This window comes from Patella vulgata, chromosome 2 (genome assembly GCF_932274485.2).
Source record: "Patella vulgata chromosome 2, xgPatVulg1.2, whole genome shotgun sequence".
NCBI classification, from domain to species: Eukaryota; Metazoa; Mollusca; class Gastropoda; family Patellidae; genus Patella; species Patella vulgata.
The window spans coordinates 59,441,772-59,464,410 of NC_065880.2; the positions used below are offsets into that span (position 1 = coordinate 59,441,772).

The 22,639-nt window shown below is 35.8% G+C and overlaps 1 protein-coding gene across 8 annotated transcripts in view; it reads left to right on the plus strand.

Annotated features, from left to right (window-relative positions):
* LOC126811172 (uncharacterized) overlaps positions 1-22,075 on the plus strand; it is a 213,723-nt gene extending 191,648 nt beyond the window's left edge. For all 8 annotated transcript variants that reach the window (XM_050536711.2, XM_056098848.1, XM_056098849.1 and 5 more), the window contains 5 exons: positions 1,236-1,369; positions 1,663-1,727; positions 17,233-17,403; positions 17,700-17,755; positions 18,145-22,075. In XM_050536711.2, the coding sequence (XP_050392668.1) occupies positions 1,236-1,369; positions 1,663-1,727; positions 17,233-17,403; positions 17,700-17,755; positions 18,145-18,263 (545 nt within the window). In that variant the 3' untranslated portion in view covers positions 18,264-22,075. The remainder of the gene's footprint in view (positions 1-1,235; positions 1,370-1,662; positions 1,728-17,232; positions 17,404-17,699; positions 17,756-18,144) is intronic.
* Positions 22,076-22,639: the final 564 nt, after the last annotated feature.

Consider the following 22,639-nt stretch of genomic DNA (forward strand, 5'->3'; position numbering starts at 1 on the left):
CCGGCGTGGTTCCCCCTTGTCAGTGATGCAGGACGGAGGGCCTGACAAGGACAGCTGTCTAGTCCTTCGGATGAGACGAAAAACCGAGGTCCTGTGTATACATTGGAATGCACGTAAAAGATCCCTTGGCAGTTGGAATTCGATATAAGAGTAGGCGATAGTGCCGCTGCCCGGGCAAAATTTCCCTCATAGCACACTGTATGGCGTATGCCCGTCTTCATTAGCCCAGGTTAGGAGCAGAACAGTAGGACATTAAACCCCATTTCATTTCATTTCATTTATATCAAACTTTCAATCAAATTGACTGACATGAGGCCTCGCTTCGTAGTGTACACTCTACCATTTATCCTTGATCTAAAATTACGACGCCATTTAAAGATTTAATCAATCAATGAAATCATGTTTAAATCCAAGCCGAATCCAAGCCATCCGTGGGTCTACAGAGTTGATTTTGTGTAAATAACGATCTAATTTATAATTTCTATGACATCTGAAGCCTAAATAAAGACTTGGCAATAATCAGGTTTAGCTCTTGCATAATGTAGGTTTAAACAATTGTATTTATCCCTCTAAGAGGTAATTATTTTTATCCAATTTAAAAAACTGTTTGAATATATCACCGTTACACCCTAATGATGGTTGAGTTCGAATTTAGTGAAAATCGGACGAAAACTGCCAGACAGAATGCCCCCCACCCCACGGCAATAGTGTAAACATCTGGTATATCAAGGTTGTGGGAAGTATTGGGGTCATGAGAGGATGAACCCTGTTGATATTCAGCATTCCACAACTTTCCATTCCAGAGTTATTCCCCCCCCCCCCTTTACTGAAAACCTTGTGAATGCGATAGAGGCTACAGTTTTTAACGGATTCTTTTCAAATTTGGTGTGAAGCATTATGGTAATGAGGACTACTCCAATTGATATTCAGCATTCTGCAACTTTCAATCCAGAGTTATCCCCCATTTGCTGTAATATTAAATTTGGTATTTGGCAATAAATTTTGTAAACCTTTATGGCTTGTCGGTGATTGAATATGGGCCAGTTTGATATTACAAATATAAAAAAATATGAAACATTGAGGAGAAACTATTGAGGAGGCCATATTTTGGCAAACACCAACCATTATGTCATTGCTTACAAATAATCTGTGTATGTAGGCCTTTACTTATAATTTATAAATATCAGCCAATTAATATTTTATGATCTGAAGTAATCCTGTTTTGATATTTTCAGATAAAAGTGGTTGGTACCAACGAGTTGAAAATAATGGCTGGCGTTTGGTGTCTGACCGTCTGATTCATCACATTATGTCTGACCCTGTAACATGGGAAAGCTCCAAGAAGAAATATGAATTCCATCATGACAAGGCATAGAAGTTTTTTGTACTAGAAATGTTGTTGCTGTGACATTCTAAAATAATTTTCTAGGGTCTGAAATCTTTATGAACAATAGTAACTTTTGATTGATATGAATAATACAAGAATCGAGAACATGCACAAAATTGTAATGCCAAGTAGGGATAATTGGGGTTTAGAAATCATGAAAACTTATGGACAAACAGGTGTGATGACAACTATACAATTTCTGCATATATATGTATTAAACTAAAATAATTGATCTCTCCTAAACTTTTGATTTAATGTTGTTTCTTTATTTAAAGCTTCACCGTAAACAAGATGTTGAAAAAAGAAGAAAAAAGAAAAAAATAGATTGGATGAAAAAAATGTAATTATATCTTTCATTATTCTTTGTACTTGGAGTCAAGAGAGAGACAGAAATAGGAAGTAAATGGCTTCTTTATACTAAGATCGTAAAAGCTTACAGAAATTTGTGTTCTGGTAGACAATGTAACCTAAATTGCTATACAAAACATTGAACAAATAAAATTATAAATACAGCACAGGGTACTGAGAGGTGAGAATGGTATCTAGTGTTTCAGCATGCACTGCACCTGTTTCTACATCAGATTCTAGTGGTTACGAGGCAAAAGCTTATGGAGACAACAGGATTATACTCCAATGGAAATGAAATGGGGTTTAATGTCTTACTGTTCTGCTCTGACTGGGCTAATGAAGAAGGGCATATACGCCATACAGTGTGTTATAAGGGAAATTTTGCCCGGGCAGCAGCACTGTGGCCTACTCTTATATCAAATTCCAACTGCCCTGGGATCTTTTACGTGCATGCCAATGTATACACGGGCCCTTGGTTTTTCGTCCCATCCAAAAGACTAAACAGCTGTTCTGATAAGGCCCTCCATCCTGCACCACTGAAAAGAGGAAACCACTTCGGAAAATCCTGATGAACTACTCGTCCAATTCAGGGATCAAACACGCGACTTCCAGACTAGCGAGCCAGCTTCTTTTTTTTTTTCTTTTTTTATCTTGTAAAATGTTTATTCGGGAAATATAATACACTACAATTATCAACATTTTGCAGGCCGTGAATGGTACAATAAATAAGGTAAATTAAAAGCACTATTTTCGTTTGTGTACATTATTTTTAAACATTTAAAGATTAAAAGAAGGTGTTAAAAATAAAGGTACCATTTCAATGTATTTCAAATTCAAACTCAAAGTATATAAGTGCATTACCTCCAGAAGGAAAGTAATAAAAAGCTAATTGACTATGAGGGTTTGGAGAAAACCTGCTGTGAAAGGCTTAAAAGTTTTGAGTTAAGGCCAGACCAATTTATTCTCTTGTTTTACGGATCCGCCGACCTGAATTTCTAGAACCCGCCCAAAAAAAAAAAACATAATTGTGTCCGATGAAAAAAAAAATCAACCTTCAATCCCCGATTAAAAAAAAAAATCGTCTTCTGGACTTCTAAAACTGACGAAATTTAGTAACAGTAAAAGTAATGAAAATGGTAGTGCACGCAATATTGTCAATAGGAATAGCAGCTAGCTTGTAGTAGCGACATCATGTTGCAAAAAATTCGGATTTGGGCGACATTCGGGAATTTACCGCCACTTCAAGATTCTTGCCGAAAATATATTATTTATTGAATCCGTTTGCTTATTACCCGACAAGCCGATGTCAGGTAATAATTATTCATGTTTCCGGGCCAAGACTTGAGAACACCGGCTCACTTGATGAGAAGTCATGGCCCCGAACATGTATAATTAACACATGTGATAATGTAACGAAGTCAATGATTGGATTAGCTATATCAGTTAGCCAATGAAATACGTGGTAGCTTATAAAAAAAAATGAAAGTTGCGTCGTATGTTTTACGAACGTGAGGATGGTGAGCCGTTATTTATTTTATTGGTGTTAATTATTCTGTGATCGTCATAGAAGGGTGCTAATTTTATTGGTCAGATAATTAATCAGTGTTGGACATGTGAGCTTACATAATATTGTCAAAACACGTAAGTTGAGTTTATGTTAAATAAAATACCGACCGAAATCCCGATTTTCAGATGCGACATCATGATCATGTCGGTCCGTATAGCGACATGAACCGTGTTATAGCGATTTCTGCTCCTGATTCGCCCATTAGCGGGACCCCTTAGCAGAATAATATCGACGACCCAAATCTCGAACGAAAGTATTCACATAAACGCTGCCTCCATAAACCTTGACAATGCCAGCCTCGCTCGTCCAAACGCTACGTCTACTCTACTAATGTATTTGGTGACATCCCGTGACCATTCGGTTCTTTCCGTAGAATACCGGTCCAGTTTTCACCTAGCCAATCGTGTGCATTCTTTTATTAATCCTACTTATAACCAGCCAATGAAATATGTTTTCACTTCCTCTTTGGCCAATAAATTCGCCATGATGGTTCAATACGACTAATCTAGGCGTGTTGTTGGTGACATTTGATTTCGCCTTTCAAGCCCCACAATGGATTCACGCTATTTTAGCGTGAAAGTGGTAAGAGCTTTGGAATCTTTCAAGTGCCTGATAAGAATAAGCCTCGATCGAACAGTGGGTGAACTGGCTAATTTAGCAATTGAGAGAGTGGGCCTACTTCCTACTTCTTCCACGCCCAGCATTGTAGATGATGATGGACTGCGCATCGAAAAAATTATGGCCTTTGATTCCGCTTCCAGTTCAGACGTTACGACAAATGGTAACATCGTAGACGCATCAACACCCCTCCATGTCATCGTAGATTTTAATCTGATGTTTGTAACAGTCTTTCTTGTTTGCAAAGTGAAAGTCAGTGGTTCAAAATCAAACTCAACTCCTTCAAGTGGTGACAACGATAAGCAGGGAAAAAATGCTTTTGATGAAATGATGTCCAGTAACATAAAGTATGATTGTTTACCCCCCTCAAAAAATTATAACAATCTTAGAAAAGACCATAGGATGTTTAATGACATTCTTAGTTTGTTGAAAGAAATGAATGTTGGATTCACAGCCCATAATGTTAATAGTCTTGGGAAGCAATTTGTCAGCACACTCCACAATACATTATGGTATATTACTTCACAGCATCATAAGTTTAAAGATCGTGGATTACAAATTCCAGATATATTCCAAAAATTTTCTGGATATTATGACAACAAGGCCTGTCACAAAGGACCTCCCCAGGTAGATTTTGTTTTCTAGAACAAGGCTAGAATTAAAATATCCAAACAAAGCAAACTGTTAAAAACAGTAAAAGACATAGACATACATACAATAAACAAAACTAGTTATGTGGACTTTTCATATGGCATGAAAAGTGGTATCAGGTGTTCCGGAGGGGTAAGCGTACCCTGCCCTGTGCACAGCACCCGCCACAAAACAATAACTAGCAATGAAACACAACCTTTATGTAATAGACATTTGATTTTTAGTAGGGGAGTTATAGTATAGAATTTATTCACTCTGCAGGAGTTGTGGTCAACAATTCAATTATATCAACAAAGCTTGCCAAAAGAATATTAGCTATGTGGACTCTCCTTTAGAGATGGCAAATTGACACCAAGTTGTAGAGTGGCATCATCAAATGTTTGACAAGATTTTTTATATTGGAGTGTAACTGTAAGATGATAATCTGAGAGTTTGTTGAGAAATTAAGTGTTCAGGGAATAAAACGGGATTCATTTTGTTACGGAATTTGATTTTCATTTGTTCCTTTGATAACCTCTTCTATTTTATAATTTCAGATGCAAGAGAGTAAGCTTAGGTCATTGATAGATGAAATGTCAGATTTTTTAATGATTCCATGGACCATGAAGTTTACTAAATTATTCAATGCTGTGGAAGGCTTGATTAACATATTGAAGAAGTATGCTGACTTTTTATGTCAACAAAACATTCGATCACAAGCGCGCAATGCTTCCATGGAACCACTGAGGAATCCAAACATCAATTTTTCATTAACCCCAATCCAAAAACTCACAGGTCCAATTAGAGCTGATTACATGGCATTAGATGCAACCTTGTCTGTGAAAGAACCTTACGAATTCCTTGATTTGGTTGAATTCTTACCAGAAGAGCGATTTGACAGGCGTTCATGGTTAGAACATATGCAACTTCCGTATCCTGTCGCCCATTACACATATTTTCATGGTAATTACTTGGGAAATATTAATTTCATTTGGAAGCTTCCACCCGAAGATGAAAGATCAGATGATAAAACAGTTAAAACTGTACAGCAAATAAGTGAATATATACCTACATTTTCCACACGATACATCAGGCAACAGTTCCTCAACAAATATGTACAAGCTACAAATTCACCCAAAGCAGTCCTCAGAAATTTGTATCGATTTCTAACTAACGACTGCTCGTCTGCAGAAACCGAAGACCAGGAGGTTATTGATAAACGTGTGGAAGAAGTTATCTCCCTCCAGGATCCTGAACTCACATGGGATTTAAGAAAGATGAACGGCAATGCTCGAAATTCAAAGTTTGATATATTTTGGACCGAACTTGACAATTATTTCAATGAAATAAATCTAGCTGTACATGAGAGACGTCATGGTCAACATATGTACTTACCATACGCAATATCTATTGAAGACCTTGTGTCAATTATAAAAAAGCGGTTGCCCGAAAACACTCCGATCCCATCAAACGAATGGGTGAGATTACAATTCTGGCCAACTAACCCAAACACAATAACAGCACTGCGATATACGGCAAGGTTTGAAGTTAAGTTTACTATTCAATCCAGACAAATACGAGGTCAGCATGAGGATAGTCACTATGTAGCAGTACAACTACAGTACATCAAAGCCTTTGCGGTAAAATATAGAGAATTTACAGATTTCTTGTGGATGGATGACAAGGCTATTGTGCCAATTGGAGAACCAGGATTACCAGTTTCAACAGGAGTAAGACCTCATAATCGTTCTCTGGCTCCGAAATCAGGCCCTTCGATAAGTGCTCTTGACCATGACTACAATGTTTGTGGTGCTATCCCCTCAGTTACTTTCAAATGTGATATCCCTGAGGCTGCATCTAGTTCCTTCTTCAACGGAATAGCTTTTGTGACGGTTAAAGATAAGGTTTTCAGTCCGTCAAATGCCATCCGCCATGGTTGTGAAACAACCAATATATTAAGAACACATTATAGCCAGGATGATACCCAAGTAAACGCTGAACACCCAATTTTGATCATGTATACAGACGGTGGCCCAGATCATCGGACAACATTTGGTTCGGTTCAAATAGCAGCCATCTGCATGTTCATGTGGTTAGATTTAGATTTTCTTATAACTGCTCGCACTGCACCTATGGGTAGTTGGGCCAATTTAGCGGAACGAGTTAATTCTAATCTTAATCTTGCTTTGCAAAATGTGAGTCTTTCTCGAGAACATATGACAGACAATCTAGAAATGAAGATGAGGGGTATAAATAGTCTAAAAGCAGCCAGAGACACAGCAAGACGATACCCTGCGTTTAAAGAGGGTCTCATCCAATCAGTAGCACCTGTTATAGAATTGTTGCAGGAGAGATTTGGTCATTTGAAGTTAAAAGGGGAACCAATAGTTATTAGTCCATCTGCAAATCAAGAATCAATTGATGACTTTTTTAAGATTGTGAAGGATCTGATAGACCAAAATCTGATTGAAAACAAACTAACAAAACCTGATCTAGAAAAATCAGCAACACTTCAAGATTTCATGAAGAAGCACTGTCGTTTACGTAATTACACATTTCAAATTAAAAAATGTGCGAATGCTCTGATAGAAAACTGTGCTTACTGTCTCTTTAACCCACCAAGACTTCCTGATGAAGTGTTTGATACCCTATCCTTCGTTCCAGATCCTGTGGTAGCATCCAACAATAAATATGAATCATTCGAAACTGTTTATGGACAAGCAACAAATGATTTGGCAAGGCCCTCGCTAATGCTGTCTTCCCAAAATAAGGAAATTGACAAAAAGAATAGAAAAATTCTCAATGCTACTAAAGTAAGAGATGCGGTGTTATGTGTCGAATGTGGGAAACCACGGTGTGTGTACTCTGAAACTAAACTAACATATATAGAGAAACAAGCTGTTGATCGTCTCAAAGAACTTAATTCTTTTACATGTGGTTCCCCACTCTTCCCACATTCCAGCAAATATAATAGTTCTATAATAGTCCGAGAAGGATTGAGATGTTGCTCCACGATGGAAACAACTTACTATTCAAAGAGCACTGTATCATTACCTGCAGTTTGTTTTCATTGTGGAGTAGCTAAGTCTTCAGATTTTGCTGCAGATCAAAACATTCAAAGCTTGCAAGCGCAATACAGTGTTGTTCGACCGATATGTGTGAAATGTAAAGATGATGGCAAGGAAGCCATAGTGAGAGGGAAAAGAAATGTAAAAAGACTAAGAAAAATGTAAGATGATGGCAAGGAAGCCATGGTGAAAGGGAAAGACATTAAGTAGGAGCCCCAAAACAGATGTCACTAGACTTTAACACTGTAAAATAGCTGTTTCAACTTTTATTTTATTAAATGTGTTCACTTAAAGGTTGTTTTGGTTTTATGCAGGAAAATGAAATGAAATGTAGTTTAATGTCCCATTTTTATGCACCGTAAAGCTAATTAGAGACGGGCATGTGCCAAGTATGTGCAGTGAGGGTGAATATAAAGTGAGAAATAGTAAATGTATTGCAGTACAACCAAATTTTAAGTAATATAGACGCCATTTTGAATTCCCGCCCTTTGAATTTTTTTCATATTAATTTTAATTTTATTAATTGACTCAGCAACCCTGTACACCCTCATATAGCTCAATATGATGCATGCAAAGTGAGAAATAGTGAAGATATTGCAATGCCTATAAATTTAAAGTAATATAGCCGCCATTTTAAATTTCCGCCATTTTGGATTTTTCCATCATCACCAAAAAATTCAGTGAACCCCAAACTCTAATAGTTATTATGATAAATATAAAGTGACAAATAATACCGTTATTCCATAAAACTTGAATTTTCACTCCATTTTAGCTCAAAAACTTCTGGGGGTATTTTTTTTTTTTTCCCCCTGCCCTTTACACAATTTTGGTCTTTTTTTTTTTTTTTTTTTTTCCCTCCTGCCTTTACAGATTTTTCCAGAAAAAATCCGTAAAACAAGAAAATAAATTGGTCTGGCCTAATTAAGTGTTCCGAAAAGTATTATGCATAATATCTATTTCTGAGTAACTCCTTTTTATACGCCCACATGGAAATGTGGATGTATATTGCCGTCGCCCCTGTCTGTCCGTCCATCTGTCTTTCTGTTCGTCCGTCGCCCGCAATTTCTTGTGAACGCTCCAACGAATTATGGCTCGTTTCACTTTACACTAATTACTTCTAGAGTTATGGCCTTTGTTTCACTTTGTTCAACTTTGTTAATGCTCGATTGATGATAATTATCATCCGATATGTATGAAATTTATGTTCATCATTTAAATTTGTGAAACAGAGGTCTGTTGAATTTCAGCAATTTCCATCAATAATGTTTAGAGTTATGGCGATTGTGAACCTTGTGAACATTTGAATGACAAAAGTGATCATCTGATCTGTATGAAATTTATATGCATTATTTAAATTAGTAAAACGAAAAAGCCTGTCAAATTTCAACAATTTCTGTAGATTACTTCCAGAGTTGAGACCCTTGTTTCAGTTTGTAGAACCTTGTGAACCCTCAAACGACAAAAATTATAATCTGAACTGTATGAAATTGTCTTGTAAGTAAATGCCCTCAGTTATCTACAAAAGAATAAATTTGCGACAACCCTTGTCGACCGCTTGGACGATTTAGCTGCTGTGGGCGTATGATTCATTGCCTGGCAACCAATCTTTCACAATATGGAACTGGCTTGGAAAGGCCCCCAATTACCTACAAAGGAATAAATATGCGACAACCTTTGTCGACCGCTCGGACGATTTAGCTGCTGTGGACGTATGTTTTGTTGCCTGGCAACCTATCGTTCTAATATGCATTATTACTCATGCATACGATCATTTAGTAGATAACAGTTTGTATATACATTTACAAATCAACAGTTTGTGCCGTCCAGTTCATAGAATATAGGCCTACATAGAGATTGTGAAATGAAATTTTGAATAATATTCATCCGATTGTTATCGCAATATTTACATACTATATTTAAAGTATGTTTAAATACACTCTTGAATAGTTTAACAATATTAACCTCTACATTATTATCTACGGACCTCATTCTACGTTTATAGATAGAAATCAGGATCACATAACTTATATGGTAATAAATGATTAATAAATTCTTTAATTCTTGACTTAAAATAATGCAGATCTAACCATTCAATAAATAAATGCTTTAAATCTTCAGTCTTATCCTTACATACAGGACACAAATTACTATGTAATTTGGATATTGTCCATACTATATTGTGGGCTATGTTATAATCCAATTCGACCATTTTAGGTTCTTCAAAACACAGAAAGACATTTTTCCGGACACTTTTCCAGTGGACATTAAAATTAAGATTTTCATAGAATGTATAAAATAATTATCTAACAGTAAGTTATAACAGAATTTTGTTGTGAGTTGTTTGGGTAGTACAACTTGTCCCTTAGTACTGAATATATACTCTGGGTTCTTTCCAGTATAACATTCATTATTAATAATGTCTACCCAGTCCTGTGGTATAGATAATGATATAATATGAGTGTATAATATCAATAATAGGTTTCACATAATATATCATTATATTTTACATATATTAGACAATTTAAAAATATCAAAATGCAATTTCTTACCATTATTAATTATTAATGGATTATAGAATAAAGGCTGGCATGAAACATCAGAAATATTACAAGGATTCGGTATAGAATTGGCATTGATTTTATTCCAAGCTAACATTAATGTTCTATAGAAAACGGGTAAATCTTTTAAAATATATAATCATAATGTATTTTTAAAAGATTGTGACTTAAACCTAGATTGAATATTTCCTTAGAAAATATGTCATTGTATCATTCCAAATGGCGTTATGTAAAGAATCAAAGTATTTTATTAACCATTTGATACAAAAAGCATCTGATTTCATAGCTATATTGTGAAGGCCTAAACCGCCTACTAATCGGCTACTGATTATCGAGTAGTATTGTATTTGAGGTGGCTTATTGTTCCAGATATAGGCTAGCACGTGCTTTGTTAGGGATAGGGATAACGACACTTGCAGTGTACCAAAGTCTAGATAACAGTAGAGACTGTATGACAACAATTTTGCCATGTATTGTAATCTTATGTTTAAGCCACATGTTTAAAATATGACTAATCTTCATAATTTTATCATCCCAATTTAATTGATGGCATACATCTTTATTAGAACCACCGTGGCTTCCATACTCCAATGGAATTTATACTACATGTTAGTTTCAATTTCAAAAACAACATTAAACTCAGACAATATATTTCCCATCTTGTTTTTATATGTGGGTGTATTATGTTGTCACCCTGTCCGTCGGTGTGTCAATAAAGGGCTTGTGAACGCGATAGAGGCTACAGTTTTTGATGGATTCTTTTCAAATTTATTATTAGGCTTTCAGACTTTTGTCTGAAAGACTATTGTTTTTACTAAAATTATTATTATTATTATGTGGTGGCTACTTGATAAAGTATTTTTGAAACTTCTGCGCAGACCGGAAGTGGCCGAATTTCATGTGGTGCATAAAAATTAAAAAACGGCCGTAGCTTCGTCAATTTTGTACCTATTTTCATACAAATGACATTTTCAGAAACCCTGAGTCTTTTCTCGGACGATAGCAGTTAAAAATTTCGAAACTTCGTCGCTGACTTCTATCGTTCGAAAAATGAAAAATGTTGTTTCAGAGACAATTTTTGTTATTTTTCAAAATTTTCAAATTTGACCTACATTTTTGGGTACTTGAAGGCAATCTGATTCCAGAAATATAACTTTCATTCAGAGTTATCACCCTTTATTTTTCGATTTTTTTCAAATTTTCTGCCCATTTTGTGAGCCCGAGTTTCCTTTTATGGCCGAATCGACGTTTCTGAAACTTCTGGAACATGAAGTTATAGTCCAAGTCCAACTGATAAAGCTATTTCAACAAGGATCCTTAAACCAGAAGTGGTCGAAAAATTGTCTGATATTTTGAAGAAAACGCAAAAAATGGGTGCTTTTGGGAAAAACGCGAATCCTATGAGAGGGCAGCAAAATATGACATGCTGAAAATCAAGTATTTTCTGATTTGGGGCGTTTTTGGACGCCTATATCTCGAAAACTACTCCAAGGATTTTTCTTAAATTTTCCCTATCGAGAGTCCCCCGGTAGTCGTGTGCATGAATCCACCCAATAAGACTTTGAAGTGTCTGGTATAGGTAAAATAACGGACTGAAAATCGAAAAAAGTTAAAAAAATCGTCAAATTTTAGAAAATGCTCTATTATTTCTTTATTTTAACAGATTTTTAAAAAAAAGTTATACATTCAGACAGCTGTCCTAATTACGATTATAACCATGTATAATATGTATTGAGTTATTGAAATTTAATTTTTGACATTTTGATATTTTTGACACTTTTGAACATAGGATTTCCCAGGGGCATTTTATCTGATCAGACAATGTAATATTTCATTACATAGCCCTGTGGCTTTTTGATAAGCCAATCCGGTTATTAAAACTATCCCGACAATAATCTCCATACCGGAAGAATTAAAAAAATGAAGAAAAAGATTTAAAAAAATAGCGCTCTTGCGAAAAACTTGATTTCTCCATCAGATGTTAGCGGATCAAAAGAACTAAAGTATCGCTGGATAGCCCCATTAATGGACTATCATATGACATCTGAATGATACGATTTAGATGGCTAGAAAATAAATAATGGTACACCAAAAATCTAGTGTTTTCCGTTTTGGAGCATTTTGAGACGGCATTTTCTCGAAAAGGAAAACTAATTATTTTCTTAATCATTTTTTACTCAGAGTCCTATCGGTGAACTATGGCGTGACTCCAAAAATAAAAGCATTGAAATAATATAAGAGGTCCAAAAAGAACCTCAATCTTGGTAAAAAAAAGTTGAAAAATCCTTAAATTACTGAAAATGATCTTCTAATTTTCTTTCTTTGGAAAACAGCTGAATGGATTATTCTGAAACTTCTTGTACAGAAGATAAGGTAACCAAACAACTTGTTAAAGCTATCCCGACAATGATCAAAAAAACGGAAGTAGTCGAAAAAATTTCGGATATTTTGAGAAAAAAACCCGTAAAAATTAAAAAAATGGAGATTTTGCGAAAAAAGTGATTACTACGCCAGATTTCACCGAATCAAAACAACTAAAGTGTCATTGGATTGTTCGAACAATGGACGATCTTGTGACATCTAAATGGTAAAATTCGCGGGTAAGGCAATATATAATGGAACGTTGAAAATCTATTATTTTCCTTTTTGAAGCCTATTCAGACGCTTTTACTTCGAAAACTTCTCTTATTTCCTTTTTTAAATTCAGTTACTTAGAGTCCTAACGGTGGTCTATGGTATGAATCCAAATTTAAAAGCCTCAATATAGTATAAATAGTCTAAAAGGGCCACAATCTTTGAAAAAAGTCGAAAAATCGTTATATCTGTAAATCTGCTTCTAATGGTATAAGGGAGGTAAAACTGTCCAATGGATCTTTCTGAAACTTCTGGTACATGAAGTTAAGTTCCCATACCACTTGTTAAATCTATCCCGATAATGATCCGTAAACAGGAAGTAGTAAAAAAAATATTCGATAATTAAAAAAAAAAAGACAGTAAAAATATCGGTGCTCTTGCAACAATTGGGATTTCATCGTCGGGTGTGACCGGCTCAAAACATCTAAAGTATCGTTTGGTAGCTCGATAAATGGGCTATTGTATGACACACTTCCTGTCTGATTCCTGAAAGCCGGTTCAGTGCTGCTTGCAGGTCTAGTTATTATTTTTTTTTTCCACGGGAGCCTATTTCTCCATGATCGAAAACAGATATCGGTCTGGAACCAAATTTTCTATTGGGAAACCATGTGGCTACTTGATAAAACAATTTTGAAACTTCTGCGTATACCGGAAGTAACCGAATTTTGTACTTTTTTCCGAAATCGAAAATCGGCCGTAGTTTCATCAATTCTTTACCTATTTTCAAACAAATGACATTTTCGGAAACCCCGAATCTTTTCCGAGATAATGGCTATCTCACATTTTTCAATTTCGAACATTAATCTATGGCTTTTGTCGTTCGAATTTTGAAAATACGTTGTTTACTAGACAGTTTTTGTTATTCTGCAAAAATTTCAAATTTGACCTACATTTTTGGATACCTGAAGTCTATCCGATTCCAATAATATAATTTTCATTCAGATTTATCGCCTTTTATTTTTCGATTTTTTTCGAATTTTCTGTCCATTTTATAACCCTTATATTTTTTTGAAAGCTTCAATTGATGTTTCTGAAACTACTGGAACATAAAGCTATATAGTCAGACCGGTTGGTAAAGCAATTTCAACAACGATCCGGAAATCGGAAGTAGTCGCGAAACAAACGCAAAAAATGGGTGTGTTGGGAAAAAACTTGATTTCTCCGACGAATTAAGCTTTCGTTGAGTGGCCCGAGGAATGGACTGTCGTATGGTGCCCAATTTATACGGATACTATAACCAAGCAGCAAAATATGACAAGCTGAAAATCAAGTATTTTCTGATTTTAAGCGTTTTTGGACGCCTTTATCTCAAAAACTTAATCTACAAATTTTTTTTTTACTTTCTCTATCGAGAGTCCCCCGGTAGTCGTGTGCATGAATCCATCCAATAAGACTTTGAAGTGTCTGGAATAGGTAAAATAACGGACTGAAAATCGAAAAAAGTTAAAAAATCGTCAAATTTTAGAAAATGCTCTATTATTTCTTTATTGAAATTTAATTTTCGATATTTTGACATTTTTGAATTTTTGGCACTTTTGAACATAGGATTTCTCAGGGCCATTTTATCTGATCAGACAATGTAATATATCATTACAGAGCCCTGTCGCTATCTAATTGCCCAAATTGGTTATTAAAACTATCCCGACAATAATCTCCATACCGGACGTATTCAAAAAATGAAGAAAAAGGTTAAAAAAAAAATAGCGCTCTTGCTAAAAACTTGATTTCTCCGTCAGATCTTAGCGGACCAAAGGAACTAAAGTGTCGCTGGATAGCCCCATTAATGGACTATCATATGACATCTGAATGATACGATTTAGATGGTTAGAAAATAAATTAAGCCCTGTCGTATCTAATTGCCCAAATTGATTATTAAAACTATCCCGACAATAATCTCCATACCGGACGTATTCAAAAAATGAAGAAAAAGGTTAAAAAAAAATAGCGCTCTTGCGAAAAACTTGATTTCTCCATCAGATCTTAGCGGACCAAAGGAACTAAAGTGTCGCTGGATAGCCCCATTAATGGACTATCATATGACATCTGAATGATACGATTTAGATGACTAGAAAATAAATTAAGCCCTGTCGCTATCTAATTGCCCAAATTGGTTATTAAAACTATCCCGACAATAATCTCCATACCGGACATATTCAAAAAATGAAGAAAAAGGTTAAAAAAAAAATAGCGCTCTTGTGAAAAACTTGATTTCTCCATCAGATCTTAGCGGACCAAAAGAACTAAAGTGTCGCTGGACAGCCCCATTAATGGACTATCATATGACATCTGAATGATACGATTTAGATGGCTAGAAAATAAATTATGGTATGCCGAAAATCTAGTATTTTCCGTTTTGGAGCATTTTGAGAGGCCTTTTTCTCAAACACAACAACTACGTTTCTTCTTAAACTTTTTTTTACTATGAGTCCAAAAATAAAAGCATTGAAATAACATAAGTTGTCCAAAAAGAGCCTCAATCTTGGAAAAAAGTTGAAAAATCCTTAGATTACTGAAAATGTTCTTCTAATTTTCTTACTTTGGAAAACAGCTGAATGGATTATTCTGAAACTTCTTGTACAGAAGGTAAGGTAACCAAACAACTTGTTAAAGCTATCCTGACAATGATCCAAAAACCGGAAGTAGTCGGAAAAATTTCCAATATTTTGAGAAAAAAAACATAAAAAGTAAAAAAATGGCGATCTTGCGGAAAAAGTGATTACTACGCCAGATTCCACCGAATCAAAACAACTAAAGTGTCATTGGATTGTTAGAACATGGACGATCTTGTGACATCTAAATGGTAAAATTCGCGGGTTAGGCAATATATAATGAAACGCTGAAAATCTATTATTTTCCTTTTTGGAGCCTATTCAGACGCTTTTATTTCCTTTCTTAAATTCTGTTACTTAGAGTCCTAACGGTGGTCTATGGTATGAATCCAAATTTAAAAGCCTCAATATAGTATAAATGGTCCAAAAGGGCCACAATCTTTGAAAAAAGTCGAAAATTCATTATATCTGTAAATCGGCTACATTTTTTTTTTCAAATTTGATTGCAAGAAATGTGGTCATGAGAGGGCAAACCCTTTCGATTTCTAGCTTTCCACGACTTTCCAATCCGGAGTATCCCCCTTTGCTGAAAGGCTTGTGAACACGCTAGAGGCTATGTTTTTTAATAGATGTTCTTCAAATTTAATAGGAAGCATTGAGGTAATAAGAGGATGAACCTTATTGATTTTCAGCATTCAGTCTTTGCATTATAGTTATCCCCCTTTTCCAAAAATATTGTGAACAAGATAGAGGCTGTTGTTTTTATACGCCCACATTGAAATGTGGTCGTATTTTGTCGTCGCCTCCGTCCGTCCAACGTCCACAAGCAATTGTGGACGCTCTAGAGGCTAAAGTTAATATCTGATTGACTTCAAATTGATACACAGTGTTTAAGGTCATGAGACGAAGAATCCTATTGATTTTCAGCGATTTCCTATAATTAATGCCAGACTATGGCCCTTGATCACTTCAAAATATCTTATGGACGCTCTAGAGGCTAAAGATAATATCTGATTGACAGAGTGTTTCAGGTCATGAGACGAAGAATCCTATTGATTTTCAACGATTTCCGATAATTACTGCCAAAGTTATGGCCCTTGATCACTTTGAAAAATCTTGTGATGCTCTGGAGGCTAACTATCATCTGATTGACTTCAAATTGATCTACAGAGTTTAAGGTCTTTAGACGAACAGGTATATTGATTTTCAATGAATTTTGATAGATTGAACAGCTAAATCCATGATATTAAATGTATCGTATACTAAACGTTAGCATGGGGCAGAACTTTATAAAAACCAAACAAATTCTAATGATTTTCTGATAATTACTTAATTATTTTAGTGTATTATAAATTTTCATTACCGAAAAAAGTAAAAATATGCGACAACTCATGTTGACTGCCCGGACGATTTAGCTGATGTGGGCGTATGTTTCGTTGCCTGGCAACCTATCTTTAACAAATTTCTTTCACATTTCATGGGAAGCCTTCGGTTCATGAAAGGATGAACCATATGGATATTAAGCAATCTGTGACTTTCCGTTTTCATATTTGGCTTGAAGCATAGGGGGTCATCAATCCCTATCAATATTCATAATCTGCATCCTTTCGTTCTGAGTTATCCCCCCTTTGCCAAGAACCTTGTGAATGCGACAAAGGCTAGTTTCGGCAGATTTTTTTTCAAATTTGGTTGGAAGCAATGGAGTCGTAAGAGGATGAACCTTAGAGATTAGATTTCTTCAAAGATCCTACATCTTTATTAAATTTGCTCAACATCCAAGTTTTCCTTTTAGATAAGCTGCATTTGAGACAAAGTTGCTGTGTGGGTGTATTCTTTAATATTTGGAAAATAATCAAATTAATTTTGTGTCTAGGTATAAAGAAGGTATGTTAAAGGCTAGATCACATGATATAGAAACTGTTAAACTAATAGAGGGTGCAGCAGGTGGTATGGTAGCTACTATAGATAATATTGGTCCAGAAGCTCTAGAAGAATGGGAAGTGGATGAACTTCTTGATTGGACAACTAGTCTTAATTTTGAGGAGTAAGTTGAATAATAATTGCTTGTGATTTCCATTACATGACAAAAATAAAACTTGACAGTTATATAAAATGGAAAGAAAATAAAGAAACCAGTTGGTGTTTCCTGAATTGACTAAAAATTTGTTTAAATGAGCAACCTTAATTTTGGAGATCCAGGCATATTCATTTTCTCTCCTATAATTTTTCAAAACTCTGATCTAAATTTGAATTTTCTCCAAGCATGTTTGTAATAAAAAAAACTGACAGCCTTTTTGTTGGCTTGTATTTCTGTAATAACTCATTTGTATCATATTACAGCTATTGGACAGGATGGAAAGATTTAGCCACAAGCGCACATTCAGAACAAAAAACAGGTAATATATTATCTAGCTAGTTCATTTTGCCTATTTCTGTAAGAGATGTACTTTCTTCAGATCTAACTGAACACCAGTCTAAAAAAAATATTCTCTGCTGTGGATTTTGGAAACGATATAAGCTGCATTACTTTGTATTTTTTGAAGAATGTTTATGGATTTGGCTAGTAATTTACCATACTTAAAAAAATAAATTGCAATAACCTAGTTTTAAAATGATTAAGGCATTTCTAACAGGTTGTAGTCTTTGTAAATATGTTGCGAGTGAAGTTAAGGCGGTTTTTGTTGTGTAAACCCTTTTGAATGAAAGAATGAATCTTAATTACCTTGGGGTTTCAACAAATGTTATATTAATTATGTGTAATATCTCTGTATCTTTATACTTATAGATGAGAGAAAAAGAGTTTATACAGATTTAGATCCATATGAACTGACATTATCATCTGGTGCTTCTAGATATCATTCTACAAGACAATCACAAAATACTCCAGTTTCTGTCATTAGATAACACGTCTTTATAATATTGTGTGTAATTTGTGTTTTTATAAGCTGACATTGAAATGTGGTCGTATATGCCGTCCATCCATGGTCCAGCGTCCACAATTGCTTGTGGATGCTCTAGAGACTGAAGTTAATATCCAGTTGACTTTAAATTTATACACAGTGTTAACGGTCATGAGACGAAGAAGCCTATTGATTTTCAACAATTTCCGATAATTACTACTCACTTTATGGCTCTAATAACTGCCGGACAAAATGGCCACTCCCTGTACGCAAATAGTATTAAAGTATCTAATATCAAGGTTGTGGACCCTCTAGAGGTCACAATATTGATTCAATTTTGATGAAACTTAAAATATACTGAGCGCCATGGAAAACGCAAAACGCATCACTTAGTTTTTCGTATAACAAAATGATCCTGTAAACATATCTTATTTATTTTACTTCTTATTGTGAACAATATTCAAATGGGAACACATCAATAACAACACATTTGTACACTTATGGATTTTTAATCTGTAATCAAGGGTACAAAGTCAGAGGGGTCAAAACCAAAAGTACGACACAGATGTCATTTGCACGTGTGTCCTCCACGGGCCATCATCACGGTAGGCTACAGCATTAACGCGACCCCTGCAAATGTGTAGGGCGGTCCGGTGATGAAATGTGAAGCCTCCCCACACCATTACACTTCCCCCACCCCATCGATTCGTTTCGAAGACGCAGCAGTCTGCAAGACGTTCCCCAAGACGTCTCCACACACGTTGACGGTCATCAGCGTGATAAAAGATGAAAGTGACTCTCATCACTGAAGAGCACACTTTGCCAGTCTACTCTTCTCCATGTCTGGTGTCCTTGAGTCCATATCTACGGTGGCTGATAAGGGACATGAAATATGATATAATTTGTTCTTTTTAATTTTTACCCAAGTCAATTTTAATATAATTTGTTTTTTTGTAATTTTCACCCAAGTCAATTTTAATATAATTTGTTTTTCATAATTTTCAACCAAGTCAATTTTAATATAATTTGTTTTTTTATAATTTTCACCCAAGTCAATTTTAATTTCCACCCAAGTCAATTTTAATATAATTTGTTTTTTTATAATTTTCACCCAAGTCAATTTTAATATAATTTGATTTTTATAATTTTCACCCAAGTCAATTTTAATATAATTTGATTTTTATAATTTTCACCCAAGTCAATTTTAATATAATTTGATTTTTATAATTTTCACCGTACATATCAAACGCCACTGACGGTGATGATCCCTGAGGATAGCTCCAACATAAGGTCGTCGTGCACCGAGTCCTACTTCTCTTCGACGACGTCTTACAGTGTTGGCACTTACTGGTCCTTGTCTTCCGACGACTGCTGCACCTGTTCGAGTCGCTGGGCGGAATCTGTCACGCAGATGAGTGACCCGGATGTAGCGGTCTTGAGTCTGGGTTGTAACACGTTGTGGACCAGGTCGTTGACGATCATGTGTTGATCCAGTAACTCAAACATGTTCCACCAACCTTACAATAGTGGACTGATGACAATTGAAGTGTCTGGCAATAGCATGTGTAGACATGCCAGCCCTGGACATTCCCATGGCTTCATTCCGTTGATTTTCAGTAAGTCTCGGCATCTCTAGCTCGATTCCTTCACACGTCCAACAACAAATTACGACAGATTGACGTTTCACAGTTCATGTACTGCACATTAAGTTGAAAACATGCTTTTAAAGGGCTCACACACAATGCTGCACGTGAATATTGGGTTTTTCATGTGCATCTCGTGCTATTTTTTTTTAGCACACGGGCCGATATTTTTTGCGTTTGGGAGCATTGTGTGAAACAATAGTTCATAGTATTGCATAATATTATACATACAAAACCACCTAGTAATAAAATATTTGGGAAAAAAAAGTGATGCGTTTTCCATGGCGCTCAGTATATGTGTTTTAACCTGCCCAACAAAATGGCCGCTCCTTGAACACAAATAGTGTAAAAGTATGTAATACAAAGGTTGTGGACAATTTTTATCCGATTTTGATGAAACTTAAAAATATGTTTATATCTCAAAGATCTTGTTTCCTTACAATATTAGCGCATATCAGACTACAAGTCTCTGGATTATGGCCCCCAATTGTGCAAATAATCACAATTTTTATCTGATTTAAAAACCATTTAAATATATCACCATTACACCATAATGAAGGTTGAGTTGAAATTTCGGGAAAATCGTATCGAAACAAAACTGCCGACAAAATGGCTGCTCCATGTACGCAAACAGTGTAAAATATAATACAAAGGTTGTGGACCCACTAGAGGTCACATTTTTTTGTCCGATTTTGATGAAATATATGTTTATATCCCAAAGATCTCAGTTCCTTTCAATATTAGCGCATATCGGACCATAACTTACTGGTTAATTATGTGTAATATCTGATTGTATGAAAAAATCACATTTTTTTTTCTTTTCTGTCCACCTCTTGCAAAATGTGGGCGTATCTTGCATGGCAACTGCTGGTTATATATATATATACTAAACAGCAAAAAAACATGTCAGTATGATTTTAAAATTAGAGAGGCACTTTAAAATCAAATCATTCTAGAAAACGACTTACTAAATGGATCAAAACAATTTTTTGTGAACAGTATGTTGACACATTAGTGATTAATTCATCACAATTCCAAGACATTACGAGGTTTAGAGTCTGTACAGTCTATACATCAGTATCTGGTGTGTCCAGCGCGAGTATCAATAACAGCAGCGCAGCAATTGTACATGGAGTGGACCAGACGATTGATGAACGCCATTGGCACCTGGAACCACACTCTCCGAAAAGCCTGGCGCAATCCATCGGCTGTGTTTCGATGACGTGCTAAATGTGGTATGACGTGGAGTCTGAGATCTTGATCGATGTAGCGCACTGCTGTGATGTCGCCCCCTCTCTCTGGACCAAGATTTTGGAACACCACAGGACCCACTCTCTGGTTCAGGCCGATTCCACCCCAAACCATTATGCTTGGACCTCCCCATGAATATCGTTCCATGACAAATTGGTCAGAATAATGCTGGCCACTTCGAAGCCATATTCTGGTCCTGCCATCTGCAGTTGATACCCAATACTGCCTGCGTTGCCAGTTCTGGTGTTGTTTGGCAAACTGTAGACAATCACGTCGATGGTGAGAATCGGTCCACGGTAAGGTCTACGGCAATGGATGTTCCCTCTGGTGAGACGTCAGCGTACTGATGGGTCTTCCGCATGTTCCCACTGTCGGACGTGCTGTCTCAGATGCCTGTGATAACCCTTGGTCTACCAGTTCAGGGGAGATCATCCGTGGTGTTGGTGGCCCAAAAGCGTTGCTGAAGCCTGTAGATGGTCCGAACATTGACCTGGAAGTGATTGGCAACGGCTTTGGGAGTGTGGCCAGCTTCGAGGTTTCCAAGCGCATGGTTCCTCTGAGCTGTGTGAGTTGTGACATGCTGCTGCCGTTGTAGTGTGAATGATTCAACCAGGTATAGGGCTGGACCCAGTGAACAGCACGTGCAGAATGAGTTACATGAAAATCATTGAGAACACATTAACATCTCAGAAGTCAGGTTGCGTTTTTGAGAACATTTCCTGGGTTCAATTCTGTGTTTCGGAAAGAGCCTTATTGCTCAGGTAAAGTTGGAGATGTGGTCACAAATATACAATAAAAACATTTGGCAAGTTTTATGCAATGCGTCTATTCAGAGTAACATACCAACCTGGCGTTTCTTTTGCTGCTTAGTATATAACCCACTATGTTGGCCTATACTAAGATATAAAAAGTTTGAATTGTTTATTTTTCTTATATATATGGTAAGACCACACAAAAAAACCTATTCAAGTTCTAATTTAAGACAATCATTTTAACAAAAATGATAAGGGATCAGGGCGTTTTATATTTTTTAGGGTTTCACACTGCGTAGCTTGTGTGAAACACGATTGTTTTTCTTAAGATTATTCTTATTATTTTTTTTTTTTTTTTTCCACTTGAGCATATCTCAGAAACTACTTGTCGGATCAATTCGATGTCTTCAGTTTTACTGGGAAAGTGGGTGTGACTTAGAGATTAAAGCTATTTCGAACGTTCTACGACTGTGCGAAATGTCCGAAACGCCAAAGTTGTCGTTTTTTGAAATATTGCAGTAATATTAACAATAATCGTCGGATTTTAACATTGGATACATTTAGACATAGTCTGAGACAGGGCACATAGCTACGGTAGTTTAGATTTTTGATTTTCGACGAATCTTTGGAAATATTAGGCGCCAAATTTTGAAAATTTAAATTTTTACAAAAAACTTTTTTATTTATGAATATTTTTATGTGGTATTTTGCCCAGGTTTAAAGAGTCATCTGAT